At 39.2% G+C, this 22,004-nt stretch overlaps 1 protein-coding gene across 1 annotated transcript in view; it reads right to left on the reverse strand.

Moving 5' to 3' along the window:
• LOC101864482 (two pore calcium channel protein 2) overlaps positions 1-22,004 on the reverse strand; it is a gene marked incomplete in the record, with an annotated part of 36,170 nt that overhangs the window by 4,111 nt on the left and 10,055 nt on the right. Inside the window, 18 exon segments of the mRNA XM_035972307.1 lie at positions 1,200-1,263; positions 1,779-1,858; positions 3,949-4,020; positions 6,174-6,282; positions 6,955-7,004; positions 7,982-8,110; positions 8,763-8,819; positions 10,014-10,133; positions 11,383-11,472; positions 11,981-12,062; positions 12,691-12,809; positions 13,701-13,765; positions 14,652-14,717; positions 16,373-16,460; positions 17,919-17,981; positions 18,856-18,928; positions 19,954-20,060; positions 20,817-20,933. Coding sequence (XP_035828200.1) covers positions 1,200-1,263; positions 1,779-1,858; positions 3,949-4,020; positions 6,174-6,282; positions 6,955-7,004; positions 7,982-8,110; positions 8,763-8,819; positions 10,014-10,133; positions 11,383-11,472; positions 11,981-12,062; positions 12,691-12,809; positions 13,701-13,765; positions 14,652-14,717; positions 16,373-16,460; positions 17,919-17,981; positions 18,856-18,928; positions 19,954-20,060; positions 20,817-20,933 — 1,551 coding nt within the window.

Genomic DNA, 22,004 nt, shown 5'->3' on the forward strand with positions numbered 1-22,004 from the left:
TCGTCTATCTGTGAGTCTGTCTGTCTGTCTACTGTCTGTCTGTCAGTCTCTAGCTATCGCTGTGGTGGGGGCGCGTGTGTACACACACATACAAACACACACACACACACACACACACACACACAAACACGCACACACATACACGCAGCAAACATTGAACACACTGGTGGATGTATGGGAAACACACACACACATAAAAACCCCCACACACACACATACACTCACACACATCCAGCAAACATTGTACACAACAGAAGAAGTGATTGGGGGTGGGAGGGTGGGGGGACACACAAACAACAAACACACCCAGCGATTTAGAGCAAAGGTAAGCGTGATATTAATGCAATTATTGTTATCAATCATTATGATTATCTATGCGTGCGTTAATATCGCCATAAGAACGGATATCCAGCGACTGTGGTGTGGCAGTTCAGTGCTTTGCTGTCACACGCAGGAGACCCGAGTTCAATTCCCAACTGGGGAGAATTTTTATCGAGTATAACCTTTCTGCAGGGATGTTAAATCCCTCTCATCCACATTGGCCCTGCCAGGCAGGGCAATTCAGTCACTGAATGATCTATATTGTGTTGATGGGGGCGTAAAAATGCCTACAAGAACGGATGAAAATGTTCTTTAATCAATTTTTCCTTCTACTCTATGATAATGACACAGATAAAAACAGCAGCCAGGGCACTAGGCTTTATCCACCAGAAAAAACAAACAAACAAGATAAAACAACTCCATCTCCAGAGCAACTGACAGACCTTGAGGAAAATCCAACGCAAAACTGCATAATACCACTAGGGTTCCCACTCACCATGAAGAGGTCTCTGCCATGAAGAACATTTCCAGTGAAGTTTCAATTTTTTTGGGTATTTTTTTTTATCCCCCTGTTTAATTTACCTACTTCCTCCTGCTTTAAAAAACATTTTTGTTTTTTTCTTTTCACTCATTTACATGTTTTCCCGATCGGGAAAGCTGACAATGAAATTTCTGGCTTCTTTCCATTTTCCTGATTGAATGGGGAACCTTTGTCTTGAGCAGTTCAGTTGCAAGGATTACAAGTCCTCATTGCTCTATTGCTTATTTCTCTTGCAACCTGTGCAACTATAGCTCTGAAGACCATTTCCTTTTCCGATATAAAAAGAATGACAAGCCATAATTGACATAAGCAATTTTTATCAGAACAAAACACTTACGAAAAAGTCGTCAAAATTGTTTGCCCAGTAGTTCAACTGTTCATAAGTACCACATTCAAATGTCCTGGAGGGAGGGTTGTGAGATATGGGGATGGGGGGTAGGATATGAGAACATCGGATTAGCAATGAATAAACACCATACATCATGATGTTAATGCTAGATTCAGATTCACATTACAAAACTAATGTTAGATCAACATCATGAAGCTAAAGTGCAATTTAGTTACACCAAAATTGGATTTTATACTTTTGTCTAGTAATTGTTTTTTTTAAATGGAAACTTCAAAGGCTGAAACAAGCAGGCACAGTTTGTCTTTTCAAATCTAAAAAACCCCCAAAAAGTTATATCGAAGGACAAGATTAGCTGAGATGAAAAGACAGAATAAACACAATAGGACCAAAAAAAAGTCCCCCCCTACAATTTTAAAAAAAGTAAGAAAATGTTTTGACGCCTAGAGTGACAATCTGACTAATAAGATCACTGTTTACGCCTATGGTACTCATGAAAGAGAAAACACTCTCACAAGCAGTAAGAAAACACAAAAACGTATTCATAGCCAGCCTTTTCCCGACACTCACTTGTTCTCGAAGCTGGGGTCGTACTTGATGACATCATGAAACAGCTCCATCCCGAAGATGGCAAACGCATAAAAGATGACCTGAAACATTTGACAAAGGCGTAAAAGATGACCTGAAACATTTGACAAAGACATAAAAGATGACCTGAAACATTTGACAAAGACATAAAAGATGACCTGAAACATTTCAAGTACAGACACCAATCACAGCCTGCTGCGACACTGAAGCACGTACCGGAACACAAAGTGTAGTATCGGTATGCTAGTGTTAGTATCAGTATGTAAAGTGTAAGTATCGGTTTGAAAAATGTAAGTAGGCCTACTCTTATGCAAAGTGTAAGTACGGGAATGCAAAGCCTTAGTATTGGTGCCCATAGTGTAAACATTGGTACCCATAGTGTAAACATTGGTACCCATAGTGTAAACATTGGTACCCATAGTGTAAACATTGGTGCCCATAGTGTAAACATTGGTACCCATAGTGTAAACATTGGTACCCATAGTGTAAACATTGGTACCCATAGTGTAAACATTGGTGCCCATAGTGTAAACATTGGTGCCCATAGTGTAAACATTGGTACCCATAGTGTAAACATTGGTGCCCATAGTGTAAACATTGGTACCCATAGTGTAAACATTGGTGCCCATAGTGTAAACATTGGTGCCCATAGTGTAAACATTGGTGCCCATAGTGTAAACATTGGTGCCCATAGTGTAAACATTGGTACCCATAGTGTAAACATTGGTACCCATAGTGTAAACATTGGTACCCAGAGTGTAAACATTGGTACCCAGAGTGTAAACATTGGTACCCAGAGTGTAAACATTGGTATGCCAAATGTAGTAAGTACCAGTGCACAAAAAGTAAATATCGGAATGCAAAGTTTGGTACTCTGTACACCAAGGTCTGGCAGCATTGGAAACTTTATGGGTAAAATTCCCACAACATAGGTACAGCAGGGGTCTCCAACTCAAATCACGTGGGAGCTGCTTGAGGTACAGTCTGTGTGACCCTCGGCCACACCATGTATTCCATAAGAAAAGGTTTCAAGCATCTATTAATAATAATAATAATAATAATAATAATAATATATAACATTTATATAGCGCATTTCCAAAAAAGTAGCTCAATGCGCTTTATATTGGAATACCCATTTTTTCAAAACCTTTCTTACTACTTCCTTTCTTCTCATGAAATATATATTAATGCACACACACACACACACACACACACACACACACACACACACACACACACACACACACACACACACACACACACACACACACACACACACACACACCAGACATAGGAACAGAACAACTGTAATGAAAAATAACGTTAAAAGCTTATTAAAAAAGTACAACTGACCTGATCTTCTCAATCTATATTAATATCATGAAAAGCTAATACAAAAAAACAAGTAGGACCTAACTTTGAAAACCACGAGAGAAGGCCACAATTCTAAAAATATCTAAGAAAATAGTTTAGTTGAAGTAAAAGTTTTATGGCACTTGCAACACATTACAGTCATATAAATGCCAAAGATTAGAGGAGTTACAAGTGAGTAACTAACACTAAAAAGAAGGAGGAGATAAGAAAGGTAGATGTTTGATAGGTGTTGTGTATGGGACATAACAAGGTTATCGGCCATCCCTGTTTTAAGGGAGCTACCCCCCCCCCCCTCCGTCACTTTAAGACATGCACAGTAGCGACTAGTGGGGTGAGTAATAAAGTTCAGTTGCTGTCCGAGATTCATGTGGTGAGCAGTTCTTCTTGTGCTCGTGTCAGTTAGTGAAGTGTTCTGGATTAAAGTGAACCCTAAGTAGACTAACAATAAGAAAGAAGGAGTAAACCACACCAGAGCACCCACTAACCACCCATTCACACTAGAAAAACAGCAGACATGGACAGTGACGAAGATTTTCTGTTCCTAAAACAAGACACAGACAATAGAACAGTGCACTCACAATGAGAAACAAGACACGGACAATAGAACAGTGCACTCACAATGAGAAACAAGACACAGACAATAGAACAGTGCACTCACAATGAGAAACAAGACACAGACAACAGAACAGTGCACTCACAATGAGAAACAAGACACAGACAATAGAACAGTGCACTCACAATGAGAAACAAGACACAGACAATAGAACAATGCACTCACAATGAGAACTCCGGCGAAAGATTTCATGTTCTTCATCAGGTCCACCAGAACTGTGGTCACCAGCGACATCGACTGAAACAACAAAACACACACAACTGGAGGTCAACCAAAAGGGATTGCAAGATCAAATTGCTTGTGTTTGAAGAACTCACATGATCAATGGTGTAATGGTGTAGGTGTGTATGTATGTGTGTGTGGTGCGTGCGTGAGTGAATATGTGTTTGCATGAGTATGTAACACTATGTACCTTTAAAATTGATTTGTAAATCCATAATATGTATCATGTTAAGCGCATAGAGCATTGCATAAGTGGATATGTGCTATATAAATGCAATCCATTATTATTATTATTATTAATGCTCTAACCATGTAACTGGGGTTGCTTTTACTTTGTTGGTTTTTTCTTTTTTTGGCTAGTGTTTTACGGCACTCGCAACTTCACAAGGTCAAGTGAGCGTGCAGGACACATTAAGCATTTTCAATCGGTAGGAAATTTTGAATTGGTCCCAGTGGTGGTTGAAGCCTACTTTTAGGACCCCCAAGGGATCTTTCAGGTGCACAACTTGTACACAAGACTTCAGTGTAACTGTTTTTTTTTACATTTTTTCAACAAGCACAAGAAAAAGCCTTCCGATTGTTCGGATGAGAAAAGATAAAAAAGTTTGCTCACAGAATTTTGTACCATGTTTTGTGCCTGCTGACACCTAATTTATACTGAAGACCCACAGATCAACCTCGGAAAATATTTTCGACCAAAGTGGAGTTGACCTATTTCTTCCAGTAACACAGTTAGAACATAACACCACTGAGACGACATGCCATCAGTTACGCCTTCTTTTAACTCTTTATCTTGAAGGGGTAAACCCACTATGTCGAGGCCCTCTTTTGGTACAAAATCTAAAATTGACAAGTACGTCACTAAATGGGTCATTAAATCAAAATATGTGAACCTTTTTTGATAGTTCTCCATCTACTGAATAAACTCTCTGAAAAACTGTCCCCATGGTTGTTATGCACCCCGCATAATTTAGCAAAACGTTATCATTTTTTGCATAATTTCTGATTATTTTCCTTTATCATTCTTTGTTAAAAATTAACAAAATCGCATAATTTCACATTTTTGGGCTCAGTTTGCATAATTTCAGAATTTTTCTTGCATAAAACGATGGGGACAAGTAAAAGAGACCTGTTTTCGGCAACAGCCAAAAAAGTAATTTGCCATCTATGTCGTCGCGTCCTTGTAAAGGAATGTGCCCAAGCCGATGCCAGCAGCTTTCTGAAGTTAAGGAGTTCAGGTGAGGAATACTTGCCTGACTTGATTCGTTCCAAACATCTTTAGAAACAGTTGGTAAATCCCCAACAACAACTAACACATCATTCATAAATAAAGCAAAGTAAAATACATTTAAAAAATTATGATTTTTGTCTTAGACGGTTTTCATTTGTGAACTTTTGACAGTATTGTACTTCCTTATTTACATCCTTTAGAACTGCATAACATTTGAGAAAAAAACCCCCACTCCTTCTTCTACTTCAAATGCCAGAACTGAAATAAACATCGGTGAACAAGGGCCACCACTCATTTCTCTGCACGGATACTCTGAACCAACCTACATTATCCTGGTCCTCCAACTTTACTCATGTGCTCAAGTTCTAAAAGTAACAACAGTGTGAAGAAAAATTCCACACACGTACACACAACAACATTAAAAGACTGACCTTGATGATAGGGATAATATGGAACATTCTCCCTATGATATACCACAACAACTACAATAACAACCCACAATATCAAAACAACAATGACCGAAACAATATGCAAAGACTCACCTTGATGTGAGGAATAATCCGGAACATCCTGCCTTGGATGTACCACACCAACCACAATATCAACCACAATAACAACAAAGACAGTAACAACCTAAAAAGACTGACCTCGATATAAGGAATTATGTAGAACATTCTCCCTATGATGTATCACACCAACCCCAATGACAGTAACAATGTGCAAAGACTGACCTTGATGTGAGGAATAATTCGGAATATTCTGCCTACGATGTATTACAGCAACCAAAATAACAACAACAACATCAAAACAACAACGATAGTAACAATGTGCAAAGACTGACCTTGCTGTAAGGAATAATCCAGAACATTTTCCCTTCGATGTACTACAACAACCACAATAACAAAAACGACGACAGTAGCAATGTGCAAAGACTGACCTTGATGTGAGGAATAATCCGGAACATCCGCACCATGATGAGGATGTTGATGATGCGGATCACGTTCCACAGCTCGCTACTGCTGCTGTGTACTACCACTTCTTTGGATCTGGAGAAAAATTGGCATTGCCATCATTTGTGCTTTACACACCCGTCGATAATTTACGTGGCACTGTGGTGGAATCAGGCCCTCCTCATGATAATGAAATCGAAGAAGCCAAAATTTTTCAACCTGTTGGGTAATTTTTATTATTGACTTTTTAATTTAAAAAAACATTATTTAAAAATGTTTTCTTTTAATTTTAATTTAAAGAATTTTTTAAATTTGGTAGTTGTTTGTTTTTTTTGGGGGGGGGGGGGGTGCTCAACACCTTTTATATCTCTTTAAAAATACAACAGATTTTACAGGAACACGTTGATTAAAGTCACAAAAAATGTGCAGTTTCCATGGACACTCAAGCTTTGGAAGACACCAAACTTTGGCGGCCATTTTCTCAAGGTCACTGCAGACTACACTCAAGATTTAGTTTAGCAGTTTTACACCATTTGCAACACAATAAGGTCATATAAGTGCCAAAGATTAGAAGTGTTACAAGAGAGTAACAAACACAAAAAAAGGAGGAGAGATAAGGACCATACATGTTTGATAGGAAAGAAGGAGCAAACCACACCAGAGCCCCTGTCAACCACCCACTCTCAGGATTTTACTCAGAAACTCAGCAGTAATCTTTGCCACACCAGGCGCCCACAAAGGAAGTATAGTTCATAACAGATGCATTACCCTGGGAAATACGGGAGTCCGTAGCAGCTGGCTGAATAAATCTCACCGATCTGAAAAACGGAAACACCAATGTCAGGAACATGATCAAAAAGTTTGTTATTAAGAGTAGATAAACTTTATTGATATACCTGCTAAAAACTACCCTCAAAAAATGTTTTTTTAAAGTTTTCGTAAGAGTTTTACGGCACTTGCAACACAATAAGGTCCTATAAGTGCCGAAGAAGGTTATTTAAGGGGCGGGACCTCCTAGTTTAACGTCCGTCTCCGATAGGACCGAGCCAAATGGGAAGTTCCTGTAAAGTGCCTTTCCCAAGGACACAATGTCGGACAGAGCTGCGGCTCGAACCCCCGAAACCCGAAATCTCACGATTACGAGTCCGGCAGCCTAACCACTAGGCCACCGACGCCTACAAGACAGTGACATACACAGAACTGAAGGAGGAGAGATAAGGACAATAGTCCTAACCCAAGTGACAAGCATCAGCTGTTACCAGAACAGAAGACACAAAACACATGACACACAACACAAAACACATGACACAAAACACACAACACACAACACAAGACACAAAACACAAGACACAAAACACAAGACACACAACACAAGACACAAGACACAAAATACAAGACACAAAACACACAACACAAAACACAAGACACAAGACACAAAACACAAGACACAAAACACACGACACAAAACACACGACACAAAACACAGGACACAAAACACAAGACACAAAACACAAGACACAAAACACAGGACACAAAACACAGGACACAAAAAACAAGACACAAAACACACAACACAAAACACACAACACAAGACACAAAACACACAACACAAGACACAAAACACACGACACAAAACACACGACACAAGACACAAAACACACAACACAAGACACAAAACACACGACACAAGACACAAAACACACGACACAAAACACACGACACAAGACACAAAACACACGACACAAAACTCACGACACAAAACACACGACACAAATCACAAAGCACCACCACTTACGACCAGAGCCAGGGTGACAAAAGCGTCAAACTTGTTCCCGTTGTCGGACAGATAGCGACGCCAGCCAAACGCCCACACTTTGACGGCCTGCTCCACCAAGTAGTAGATGACAAAGCTGAAGTTCACAATCTGAACCAGAAAAAGAAACACTGATAAAAGCATTCTACCGACAGCGTAGTAAAAACACCAAACCTTCCAATATTTCCAACAGAAAACAAGGGAAAGGCAGATATTCAATCAAGTCGACATTTATCAAAAAATATTTCAATGGATCATCCTTCCTCATTTGACAGCCATTTCCAACAATAAAGGCCGATTTATACTCCCATACAGACCAAGAGGTCTCACATGATTTCTTCATCCATCTGCTTAAAATTCAACAAAAACTGGGAAAATGCTGTAACTCCTTCATTGCCCTTGTGACAAGCATTTTTATTCTTATTTGATGAGAGAGAGCCAAAAACTTCGCCTTGACATATGCCATTCAATACAGTTTTCAATGTGCGTGGGGGGAGGGGGGGGGGATCAAAATGGTGAACATTTTCCTCAAGTTTTGTATAAATACTCTCAGTCCCTGGGAATCTAACACATGGAGGGGAAATGGAGCATTCTTATAGAATCAAACTGACCTTCTGTCTCCAAAGGTAAAAAATTACCATCACTTATGAAACAGTTCAGACATAACTTTTCAACTACCACTAGGTCAAGAACCAACTTCAGCTAAAGTCAAATAAAAACAAAAAACAGCGGACACACAGACAGGACACAAATTGTAACGTACACGTAGCAGGGAGTGACTCTCCCGGAAGGAGCTGTCGTATTTCGCTCCCAGCTGGACCTGAAGAACGGAGGAAAAACCAAACTGAATCATAATATTTCTTAATAATAATAATAATAATAAGAGCATTTGTATCCCGCCTTTCCCCACAACATGGGCCCAAGGCGTACATAGGAGATTAAAAACGCATTCATACTAACACCATACAAATTCATCATGTGCACACTTTTTGACTGCAACATTCTTTCAGACAATAAAAAATGCTCATACAAAAAGGCAAAGGTACTGTCCATTAATTAAAATATTTCTTAAATAGATGTGTTTTGAGTCCCCTTTTGAAGGTATCAAGTTTTATTTCGCTTCTCAAATCATGAGGGAGAGTGTTCCAAACTGTTGGCCCAGAAAAAGAAAAATCTCTCTCACCATATTTCTTCAGTGACACACGAGGTGTTGAAATTAGTCTAGAGCCACTGGATCTTAGTTCTTAGAAGGGAAAAGGCCTGAATATTCACGCTAAATCAGAAAGAGCTCATATTTTGAACAGATAAACTTATCACTCCTATTTTAGAAAATGAGTTCTAAAACAGTTGTCAATGTTCTTATACTGAACCTAAAGTAGCAAACAACAGATCCTTACTTGAAGGGAAAAAGTAACAACGCTTAACATTTCCACCTCTTTTTCAGCAACAAAAATATCGCTCCGATACTTTTCTTTACTTTGATAATAACATATTAAAAAATGATAAGTAGTCTTTACCAATTCTCATGAAAAAAAGCTAACAAATTTATTACATTACAGTATTTTTCTTACCCTTTTTATCTCTTTTTCTCTTCTTCCCCACCCCCTCTCTTTCTTTCTAACCATTTTGTTTTCTTCCGCTTTTTACTTTCAGTCTCTCTCTCTGTCTTTCAATCTCTTTGATTCATGTCTCTCTCTCAGTCTCTTTGATCCATGTCTCTCTCTCAGTCTCTTTGATCCATGTCTCTCTCTCAGTCTCTTTGATCCATGTCTCTCTCTCAGTCTCTTTGATCCATGTCTCTCTCTCAGTCTCTTTGATCCATGTCTCTCTCTTGGACTACCCAAGACACATCCTGCCTCCTCCTCCCCACCGACCCTAGACATAACGAAACCTAACTCCCTACACACACACACGCACGCACACACATGCACACACACACACACACACGCACATACACACACACACACACAAACAAACTCACACACACACACCCACCCCACCCCCACCCACAAACCGTGATTATGATGAGGTTGATGAAGGCCATCAGAATGCCGAAGTAGGTGAAGTATTTGTGGAGGAAAACTCTCTGAACCATTCTCCATCGCGGGCTGGCGCACCACGTGACAGCCGGCTTCTATAAACAGACAAAATAAAAAATTCATAGATCATTGACTCTAGTAAAAACAGACAAAATACATGATCACTGACTCGAGTAAAAACAGACAAAATTCATAGATCATTGACTCTAGTAAAAACAGACAAAATTCATAGATCACCGACTCTAGTAAAAACAGACAAAATTCATAGATCATTGACTCTAGTAAAAACAGACAAAATTCATAGATCATTGACTCTAGTAAAAACAGACAAAATTCATAGATCACTGACTCTAGTAAAAACAGACAAAATTCATAGATCACTGACTCTAGTAAAAACAGACAATATTCATAGATCACTGACTCTAGTAAAAACAGACAAAATACAGGGATCACTGACTCTAGTAAAAACAGACAAAATACACTCTTGTAAAAACAGACAAAATACATGGATCACTGACCTTAGTAAAAACAGACAATATACATGGATCACTGACTCTAGTAAAAACAGACAAAATACACTCTAGTAAAAACAGACACAATACAGGGATCATTGACTCTAGTAAAAACAGACAAAATTCATACATCACTGACCTTAGTAAAAACAGACAAAATACAGGGATCATTGACTCTAGTAAAAACAGACAAAACACATGGATCACTGACTTTAGTAAAAACAGACAAAATACAGGGATCACTGACTCTAGTAAAAACAGACAAAATACATGGATCACTGACTAGTAAAAACAGACAAAACACATGGATCACTGACTCTAGTAAAAACAGACAAAATACATGGATCACTGACTCTAGTAAAAACAGACAAAATACACTCTTGTAAAAACAGACAAAGTACATGGATCGCTGACTCTAGTAAAAACAGACAAAATTCCTAGATCACAGACTCTAGTAATAACACTGGTACATTGCTCAAAAGGTTCCATAAGAAAAAGTTAATCTGACATATATATAGATGATTAACCACAGACTTTCTCCCACTCGCCCCAAAACTTGCCTGAGCTGACAAAATTGAGACTGTCTAAGAAATTACATTAAATTAAAAAAATCTGCATTACATAAAGTTCTAATCAAGAAAAAAGTCTGTATTGCACCAAATCAGAAAATGTGCATCATATAAAGTTCTATCAAAGCAGAAGGTCTGTATCGTATAAACCCCCAAAAATCTGTATTATATAAAGTTAAACAAATCAGAAATTGTACATTATATAAACTTGTATCAAAGCAGAAGGTCTTGTACAGTATAAAATTCTTTTTTTTCCCGCTCACCTGTTTATGGACAACGTCGCTGTCGAGACAGTAGAACAATTTCTGGAACTCTGTAGCCGAAAACACATAGTCCTCTCTCCTCTCCAGATTCTGGGAACATCAAAGAGGAAGAGAAAGAGGTAAACAAGCATGGCATAGATATTTCTCTTCTCCCTCTCTCTCTCTTTCTCACTTTCACTCCTTCCTCCCTTTAACTCTCTTTTTCTTCCTAAGTCCTTCTCTCTCTCATTCATTATTCTCTCTCATTCACTATTCTCTTCCCCTTTTCTCCCTCTTTCTCTTTCTCTCATTCTCTCTCTCTCTCTTTCTCTCTCTTCCTCTCATTCACTATTCTCTATCTCTGTCTCTCTCTCATCTCTTCACACAATAATGGTCATTCAGAGTAAAAAACCCCAACCAAACCCATGATGAAAAGAAGAGAAGTAGGAGCTACCAATGGCACTCTCCCACCGTCCACACAGACAGGCAGGCAGACAGACAGAAACAACAGAGGAGACAGGCAGGCAGACAGACACAACAGAGGGAAAGAAAAGGAAGAAGGAACTGCCAGTGGCACCCTCCAACCACCCAAAAGCATCTCAATGAGATCCGAACTCACCTCAATAAGAACAGACTTGATGTGTTTGGGCAGCAGCGACTTCCCAACGATACTTTTGATCACATGACCTCCAACTCCGACCCTGATGTGTCACAAAAACAAAATACAAATCTACAACGAGAAAATACCTTCTGCAAAGATACAACATCGTTGGTTTTATTTTTTGTTTGTTAGAGTATTTTGAAAAGCCCATGGACACTATAACGGTCATCGCGTGCAGAGAAAAAGCAAAACAGACAGACGGAAGAACAAAAAGACCTACCAGTGGCACCCTCCACCTACCCACCTACACATCTTATAATAATTTTAAAAAACAAACACAGCAAAAAACAAGTACCTTCCCCAATCACATAACTTCCTTTTCGACTGGGCTGGGAATCTATCTCATAACTGCAAAATACTTAAACACTACGAGTCAAAATCATTACTGAACATCAAAGGGAAAGGTTTTGAATACCAGCAGGAAGATAAGAAGGAAATGGGTGGGGCAAGGGTGGGATTGAGGATGAAGACTGGCATAGAAAGATAGACACATGAAGAGACATAGACAGATGCACAAAGAGACAGACATATTATATAGGGGCCTACAGAAAGCTGGATTATGTTGGTTTTGTGTATGTCGGGGGTGGGGGGGGGGGGGGGGGGGGGGGGATAGAGGGGAGAAATAAGACAAGCACAAACATTCTAGTGAGGGTGGCACAAAGACGTACTCAATCGTCCCCTCCGCTGAGTTTTCACTCCCTTGAATGTCGCACTTCTTCCTGCGCAGCACCTCAAAGGCCGCACGCACACCCAGCCTTCTCCTCAGTAGACTGCTCTGCATGGAGCTCTGTGGTAGAGACAGGAGGCGGGAGAAACTCTATACGTATGATTGAATATGACATGTGTCAAGACATATGCTTATCAATTTTTTGGCTTATCACGACCTCAGTGCTTTCTTGTCCTACCTCCATTTTTAATAACAGTGAAAACAGTTCATAACGAAGAGTGAGCTTAAGAAGAAGTCACATTTTCAATGTTAAAAAAAATGTAGATGGGACAAGAAAGCACTGAGGTCGCGATATGGAGGTATAGGTATAAGCTTACAGACTGTCTATTTGCCTTTCTTTTGATGAATAAAAAACTCATCTATCTGGAATAGAAGTAGAGATATCAGCGATGGAAGGAGCTGGGGGGGGGGTCGCCTGATGCCAGAGGTGAAAAAGTCGAGAAAATGGTCTGCAATGTTTTTTCCAGTAAAATCCATATAGTAATGCGTTTTTAAGTGCACATAAATCTATGAAAATTGCCAAACTGGTGGAAAAATGTCAATTTCTTCAATTTCATTATATTGACGAGCGCCTGATTCGATTATGTTGCCTCACTTAATATGTGTATAAATAAATAAATAAATACAGCTGAAACTGTTTAAGACGGCCACCTATTGACGAAGAGTAAAGTAACAGTCTTAGATAGGCGGCCGTCTTACACAGGGTCATTATAACGTAAAAAGTAGGCAAGGGAAGAAATTGGAAGCGGCCATTTTTGCAGGTGATCGTCTTATACAGGTGACCATTAGAGCAGGTTTGACTATATACATATAGGGAATTTTATTTACAATCCCTGAACTGTACAACTGTGATCTACACAAAGAAGTGATCTACACAAACAAGTGATCTACACAAAGAAGAAAAAGTAAAGTGTAACCCAACACTGGTAGAAGCAGCGCTAGGATACGTACCAGGAAATATCCTCGGAACTGGTTGTAGATGACAGCAAGCAGCATGTTCATGAGGCAATACAGTCCTGTGGGAGAACAGAAGATGTCACAGGGCGAGGGTGGGGTGTGTGTGTGTGTGTGTGTGTGTGTGTGTGTGTGTGTATGTGTGTGGGGGGGATGGAGGTTGCAGAGATCACAGAGTGCTGCTCTCGTTTCAATGGAATGTTTCTGTAACAAATCCTTGAAAAACTCTTCAGCTGTTCTAAGCCCAGAAACCACAATTTTTCAGGAGAGAAAAGAAAAACTTCCATTCTTTTTATAAATATGAAAGAAGTTGTACCTACATTATGCATTTTTCCTTGCTTTTTCTTCCTATATCTAGAATTCAATTTGACAAAATATTTATCGGGCACATGCAAGTAATATCACAGTTTATGAAACTACTATAGAGAATTTTTTTCAAAGTTTTGTGCTTAGTTCATCTGAACAGCTGGCAAGCAAAATTTTACGGTAAATGCTTCCACATTAGACATTGTGCGCTCATATGACTCTATGCAGTCGCCAGCGCCGTAAACTAAACATTAGACATTGGCAATGAAAGTCTTGGCACAAGGAGTCTGTCATCAATTTGACCAGGAGGAAACACATTATATGCTGCTGCGAGGGCCTCAGATTCAAAAGGAAACATGACATCAACTTTCTCCTTTTCCACAATCCTTCATTGAATGGGAAAAGATCTAAAAACGCTTAAAGCTAAAGAAAATAATGAAAGTGCTTCTTTATCTGGCAATATCTCACAGAATACTGACCGAAGCCTCAGAAGTTTTACATTCTAAAACTGTGATTGGAAACTTTGCCTACCGGTGTGATATACAAGTAGAGCATGTGTACTTTCCCAATAGGTAGTTATTTTAAATAATTCACAGAAAGCTCTTGATTTTCTCCATGCCTTCTATTTCACGGACAACTTACCAATGAACAGATACAAGATAAAAAACAGCGAAGCATATCTATTCCGGCTGTAAGCAGGCATCGTAACTGAAATGGAAGACAAAACATGAAATGTTAATAGTCATCTCTGTCAGTTTGTCTTTGTAAAGGATGCGTTGTGCATCGCAAAATCCACAAAAGTCAAAGAAGTGAAAAAGACTTTTTCCTCATAGACATCATCAGTTTCACAGAGAAGTGAAAAGTAGATTTGAGTTTGAGCTGAAGTTAACAGCAAATGATATTACAGCGTCTTACTTTAACTTTAAGAAAAGAAAAGTGAACCTCAACAAAATCCTTGCCAAAAATCTTGTGAGCTTTTGGAGAGCCCCCAATGGTACGCCCTACTTCTGTCCCTAGCGCTGTCGCATCTGTCCCACTTTATCCCTGCACTAAATGACAAGTATAAAGTGGATGTGCTTCTATTTACCAGAAGTCAAACTGAATTACTATTATTTTTTCAGTGTTCTTCTCTTTACCCAAACAAAGTAATTGATTTTTATTATGCGGTTGTGCTTCGCTTTACTCAAACAAACTAATTGACAATTATGATGTGGTTGTGTTTCTCTTTACTCAAACAAATTAAATGACCATCATTGTGTCGGTGTGTTTCTTGTCACTCAAACAAGTTAAATGACCATCATTGTGTCGGTGTGTTTCTTGTCACTCAAACAAGTTAAATGACCATCATTGTGTCGGTGTGTTTCTTGTCACTCAAACAAGTTAAATGACCCTCATTGTGTCGCTGTGTTTCTTGTCACTCAAACAAGTTAAATGACCATCATTGTGTCGGTGTGTTTCTTGTCACTCAAACAAGTTAAATGACCATCATTGTGTCGGTGTGTTTCTTGTCACTCAAACAAGTTAAATGACCATCATTGTGTCGGTGTGTTTCTTGTCACTCAAACAAGTTAAATGACCATCATTGTGTCGGTGTGTTTCTTGTCACTCAAACAAGTTAAATGACCATCATTGTGTCGGTGTGTTTCTTGTCACTCAAACAAGTTAAATGACCATCATTGTGTCGGTGTGTTTCTTGTCACTCAAACAAGTTAAATGACCATCATTTTGTCGGTGTGTTTCCCTTTACTCAAACAAGTTAAATGACCATCATTGTGTCGGTGTGCTTCCCTTTACTCAAACATAAGGACCATTATTATGCGACTGTGTCTCTATTTACTCCAAAAAACAAAGTGAGATTTTTTATGTGAATGTGCCCGTCTTTACTCAAACTAAATGACCATTGTTGTGTCGATGAGCTTCTTTTTACTCAAACAAACTAAATGACTTTTATCATATGATTGTGTCTCTCTTTATTCAACCAAACTAAGTGACCATTATTGTGTCAATGTGCTTCTCTTCAACCAAACAAACTAAGTGACCATTATTGCGTCAATGTGCTTCCTTTTACTCAATAAAACTAAAGGACTTTCAATACATGACTGTGCCCCTCTTCACTCATTTATTATTTTATTGAGTAGAGGTTTTATGGCACTCGCAACTGCATAAGGTCATATGAGCGCCAAGCCCTCTTTACTCAAACAAAACAAAACGACTTATTATATAAATGTGCCTCTATTTCCCTAAACAAAATCACTGTTGTTTCGTGGACGTTTGACCCCCTCCCTTCCCTGAACAACTATTACTGTGACGATGTGCACGCTTCTCTTTCCCTCAAACATGAAAAGCCGAGTCCTCCCACTCACCGTCTGGGTTGTTGGCGGTTGTAAGTAGGACGAGAAGACTGACGAGTGAGTCCAGCAGGCTGTGGAAGTACTGGTGACCTTCGCTGGGCTGGAATATACCACACACACACAAACACACAAATATCGTGAGACGTCATATAGGAAACGGTTTTGCTTTCGTAAGAGTTTTACGGCATTTGCTGTTTTTAGTAAGAGTTGTACAATGCTTGCAACTGCATAAGGTCATATGAGTGCGCTCCACACTTGCAACACAATAAGGTCATATAAGTGCCGAAGAATAGATTATGAGTTACAAGACAGTAACATACACAAAAAAGAAGGAAGAGAGATAAGGACGATAGACGTTTGATCGGAAAGATGGAGCAAACCCCACACCAGAGCACCCACCAACCACCCACATGGAAACGGTTTAAAATAATAGTTTTAAAGTGCATACAGCATGCTATATTATTATTATTATTATTATTATGAAAGATTCAATTTTACTCAGTTTTCCAAAAAGGGGTGGGGAGCATTTTCTCACACGGATGTACTCGCATGGGTCTTAGTACTACAGAACAGTGGCAATGTCCATCACAGTGAATATGTGTGTATATACTATACATTTAAGTTGGTGTACTCCATGCATGTAGGATTGTGTACTCAATATATGTAAGAAGGTGTACTCAATAGAGACGGGCGGGTAGCGCTTTTTCCTTCCCGAGCGAGAAGACCGAGAAACTGACCTATTTCTCGCAGAGACCGGTCCCGAGAACGAGAAATACTACCCGTCTCGTGTCTCGGGCAATGCTTCTCGTCTCGTGACCAATTTCTCTTCTCACCCCGCAGTTCGAGCCACTCGTTCAGCGAGAAGGCCGGCCGTGGCCGAGATTTCTCTTCTCGCCCCACAGAACGAGCAGCTCGTTAAGCGAGAAGACCGTCGTGGCGGGGATCTAAACTTAGATTAGAAACTAGGCTAACCCTGTTGCGCAGGCGCAGGCGGTGAAGGAAGGTAGGGAGACCTAGGCCTAGGCCCTGATCAACTCCCCACTCGCCTCGTCTCGCCACCCTCTCCCCTCCCTTTCAGTTTCACACACAGGACGGCACGGTGATGGGTGGCACTGTCTGCGTTGTCATTTCTCGTCTCTCACTCTCGTTACCGTTACTCGTTATGTCAAGCCAACGGGCAGTATCATGTCTCGGTACCGAGCAGAAGTTTAGTGCCCGGGCAGTGACGGGAAGGCCGTTACTCGCGAGAAACGAGACTCGGCTCGTCTCGTGTCTGCCCCTAGTACTCAATATATTTCAGTTGGTGTACTCAATACGTGCAGACTAGTGTACTCAATACATGTAGGTTGGTGTACTCAATACGTGTAGACTAGTGTACTCAATACATGTAGGTTGGTGTACTCAATATATTTCAGTTGGTGTACTCCATATGTAATATATGTGTAGGTTGGTGTACTCAATATATTTCTATTATGTACTCCATACACAACACATGTACGTCAGTATACACAACACATGTACGTCAGTGTACCCAACACATGTAGACGGGTGTACTCACTGTAGGCACAGGCCCGGGTGTGCTCGAGTTTATCAAGTACATCGTTACATTGGACGGGGCAGCCTGGGGATATAAAGACGCGGACACCAAGCTTCACATCAATATTTCAAAATCACGCTTCAAATTAACACTTGAAAGCTAAGCTTCAATAAACATTGGAACATAAAGCTTCAAAAACACACTTGAATATCAAACTTCAAAAAAACATTTTAATATTTAGTTTCAAAACCACACTTGAACATCTAGCATGAAATAAACACTTGAATATCAACCTTTAGATAAACACTTGAATATCATTCTTCCAATATACATTTGAATACTAAGCTTCACGTACACATGTTTAATATCTAGCGTTAAATACACATTTGAGTATTTAGCTTTAAAATAAACCCTTGAATATCATGCTTCAAATTATTTTAATATCAAGCTTCAAATAAACACTTGAATATCATGCTTCAAATTATTTTAATATCAAGCTTCAAATAAACACTTGAATATCAAGCATTAACTAAACTTTCACATGTGCCAACAAATGGAATTAATGTCATATTCCAGTCATAGTTCTGAGTAAATGGGAACGAAATAAGAAGTAAAACACCCAAAACCAACAGATCGAGATTTTCTATGAACAAGAAAGATAATTGTATCAGACAAGACAATGCTCTCGCAGTTCCTTGTGAAAAGAAAGACAACATCACAACTCAAAATGTCAGTCTTCCTCAGTTCTGTTATAGTTTTAATAAGAGTTTTATGGCACTTGCAACACAATAAGGTCATATATGAGCCGAAGATTAGAGGAGTTACAAGATAGTAACAAACACAAAAAAGAATGAGGAAAGACAAGGGCGATACACGTTTGATAGAAAAGAAGGAGCAGACCACACTAAAGTACCCGCCAACCACCCACCCGCTTTCCTCGGTTCATGACTAGACCTACCTCATACTCGGGGAACAACAGCATCCCAAACAACGTAAAGACAAACAGATGCAGGGCAAGCAACAGCAGCACACTGGCAGGGGATCAAAGACAAAGAAAACCAATAATTTAGCATTTCGTGAATTCAGCGTTTTCTCGTCTTATTTCCATTTTTTTAAACATTGAAAATGTGACTTCTTCTTAAGCTCACTCTATGTTACGAACTGTTTTCATTGTTATTAAGAATGGAGGTACGACAAGAAAGTACTGAGGTCGCGATTTGGCGTCTGTTGATACGTTTATCCTTCTCCCTCTGAGACGTACCGTTGACAACACACTCAACGGAATATTACAGCAACTGCAGCAGACCTGCACTTATCACTACATGGCATTGGACAGAAGGGTGAGAGCCCAGCTGTTGCTGGATCGATAAAAACAACAACAACAACAGCAACTGTTGATATGTCAGATCAATTGGTAATTTCTATATGATTGCATTGCCAAATTATTCTTTTTTTTTTTTAGAGTTTCGGTCTGAACAGTATCAGTCTGACACAGATGTAGAACAGGGAAAACTATTACAATAACGATTCACAAAGAGACACTACAAATATGTGGAATATAATCTTTTCACAAAACAATTACGGCCACGCAGTCCATAACATTTTCATAAGTCTGTTCATATATAACAGATAAAAACTACGATGAAACTATAAAAACCTACGATAAAAATCATCTACACATCCTATAAAAATATTATGGAGTCAATTTTTCTCAGTTTTCTCTTCACACCTTTCCAACTAAGCATCTCATCTTTGACGTTTGGCGCTACAAAGACCAGCCACAGGCCAGTACAGCTCTGGTTATTTATAAAAATGCAAAAAATAATTTTTTGCCAGAATTTTACGGCACTTGCAACACAATAAGGTCATATAAGTGCTGAAGATTAGAGGTGTTACAAAAGAGGAACAAACACAAAAAAAGAACGAGGGGAGATAGAGATGATAGTTTTTTTTATAGGAAAGAAGGAGCAAACCACACCAGAGCACCCGCCAACAACCCACTGCAAAAACTGACCAGAAATATAGTATATAAAAGTAAAAGAGACAAGGTACTTACCTTATGACCTCTGGCAGGGTCATCCTCAAACAGTTCACAATTTTCTTCATCAGGGAAGAGTTTTGTAAGATAAAGTAAGGGCGAAGAATTCTCCGGAAGCGAATATACTGAAAACAAAACAAAAAACATTAAACACCTCACCTCAGACGGGCATATAATTTGATGCCATCTTATCCACAGATGCATCGCTTTTCAATTATGAGAGGATACCAAAAATTATATCCTAAAGCCACCCATTCAATTTTTCTCTATCAATTCTTTGTTCCCATTTTACCACACTGAACTCTCCAATGTCAGAAATGCAAAACTGTTATTCCAAGTAAGACGTCACAGGAAAATTTACAATATATAGTTTAGTCCTTTTTTGTTATTTCCTTCCGATTATTTTTTTAATTGAAAAATAATGGGCGCCTAAGTCATGGCTCTAGTATGGGTTCTTTTTTTTTTCACTCTTTAACCATGTCTGGACGGTGGCAGCGTCCGGTAGTCGAGGTCTATAACCATGGCTGGACTGTACCACCGTCCAATGTGAAGTTATTATTGTATTATGGTACAGGCCGAATATAAAAAAGTACGAGCTAACAAGCCTTTAGTTTGACCCGGAAGTCAAAGACAAATGAATTCTACGTCTGTGTAATGCTTTATTGATCAGTTTGACACGAAACAAGCAGTTTTAAAAACGTAACATGTCGGGTCACATTTCCACAAACATGAGAGAATTACGCGGAAACGTGACTTTAAATTGCCTGGTTAAAGAGTTAATTTTCCCAAAATTTCCGCGCACAAAATTTAAAAAAATTAGACACTTGTTGACTGATGCAGATGAGACACTGAACGTGCCAATAAACTAACACAACAGTTACCTCAGTACATCCAAGACTAAAAGAAACAATCCAGTCGATAATCGACACGATGATGATGATAACAGCGCCCATATCCCACTTGTGTCGCACGAAGTAGAAACCTCCCAGAAGATGCATCTGTGGACAAACAAACAAACAAACAAACAAACAGATGTTGATTTTAGTAACAGTTTCACTGCACTTGCAACATACACGATTAGGACATTTAATAAGCACTGAAGATTAGAGGATTTTAAAGTGAGTAACAAACACAATAAAGGAGGAGAGACAAGGACAATAGATTTTTTTATAGGAAAGAAGGAGCAAAGCACACCAGAGCACCCGCCAACCACCCACTCACACAACAAACAGCGAGAGCCTTCTGTTGATATAGCTGACTCAGCACATCTGAACAGTCCATACAACAACGGTCACATTTCACCAGGGAGAGAAGGGGATATAACACAACAACAGGACACACATCCAAATCAACATGGGGGGGGGGGGGATATACGAATATAGCAGAATGAGCAGACACATGATCTCAATACACTGTGTCAATGAAAAGAGACACGATCTAAATACACTGTGTTAATGAGTAGACACAAATGTGTCGATCAGCAGACACATGATCTCAATACACTGTGTTAAAAACAAGACACATGATTTCAATATACTGCACCTATGAGAAGACAAATGATCTCAAAGCACTCACCTTGATGACATTGTCAATGAGCAGAATCAGCAGACACATGATCTCAATACTCACCTTGGTGACAGTGTCAGGGAGCAAGATGAGAAAATGTACGGTCTCAATATACTGTGTCAATATGAAGACAAATGATCTCAGTACAATGTGTCAGTGAGAAGACACTTCATCTCAATATACTATGTCAATGAGAAGACACATATAATCTCAATAAAGTGTGTCAATGACAGGACACATGATCTTGATATACTGCTTCTATGAGAACATATACACAATTTCTATAAGAGTCAATAAGAAGATACATGATCTCAATATACTGAGTTAATGAGAAGACACAAGAGCTCAAAACACTCATCTTGATCACATTGTCAATGAGCAGAATGAGCAGACACATGATCTCGATGTTCTGTGTCAGTGACAGGACACATGATTTTAATACACTCACCCTGATGACATTGTCAATGAGCAGAATGAGCAGACACATGATCTCGATGCTCTGC

Source organism: Aplysia californica, unplaced genomic scaffold (genome assembly GCF_000002075.1).
Source record: "Aplysia californica isolate F4 #8 unplaced genomic scaffold, AplCal3.0 scaffold00645, whole genome shotgun sequence".
In the NCBI taxonomy this organism is placed as follows: Eukaryota; Metazoa; Mollusca; class Gastropoda; order Aplysiida; family Aplysiidae; genus Aplysia; species Aplysia californica.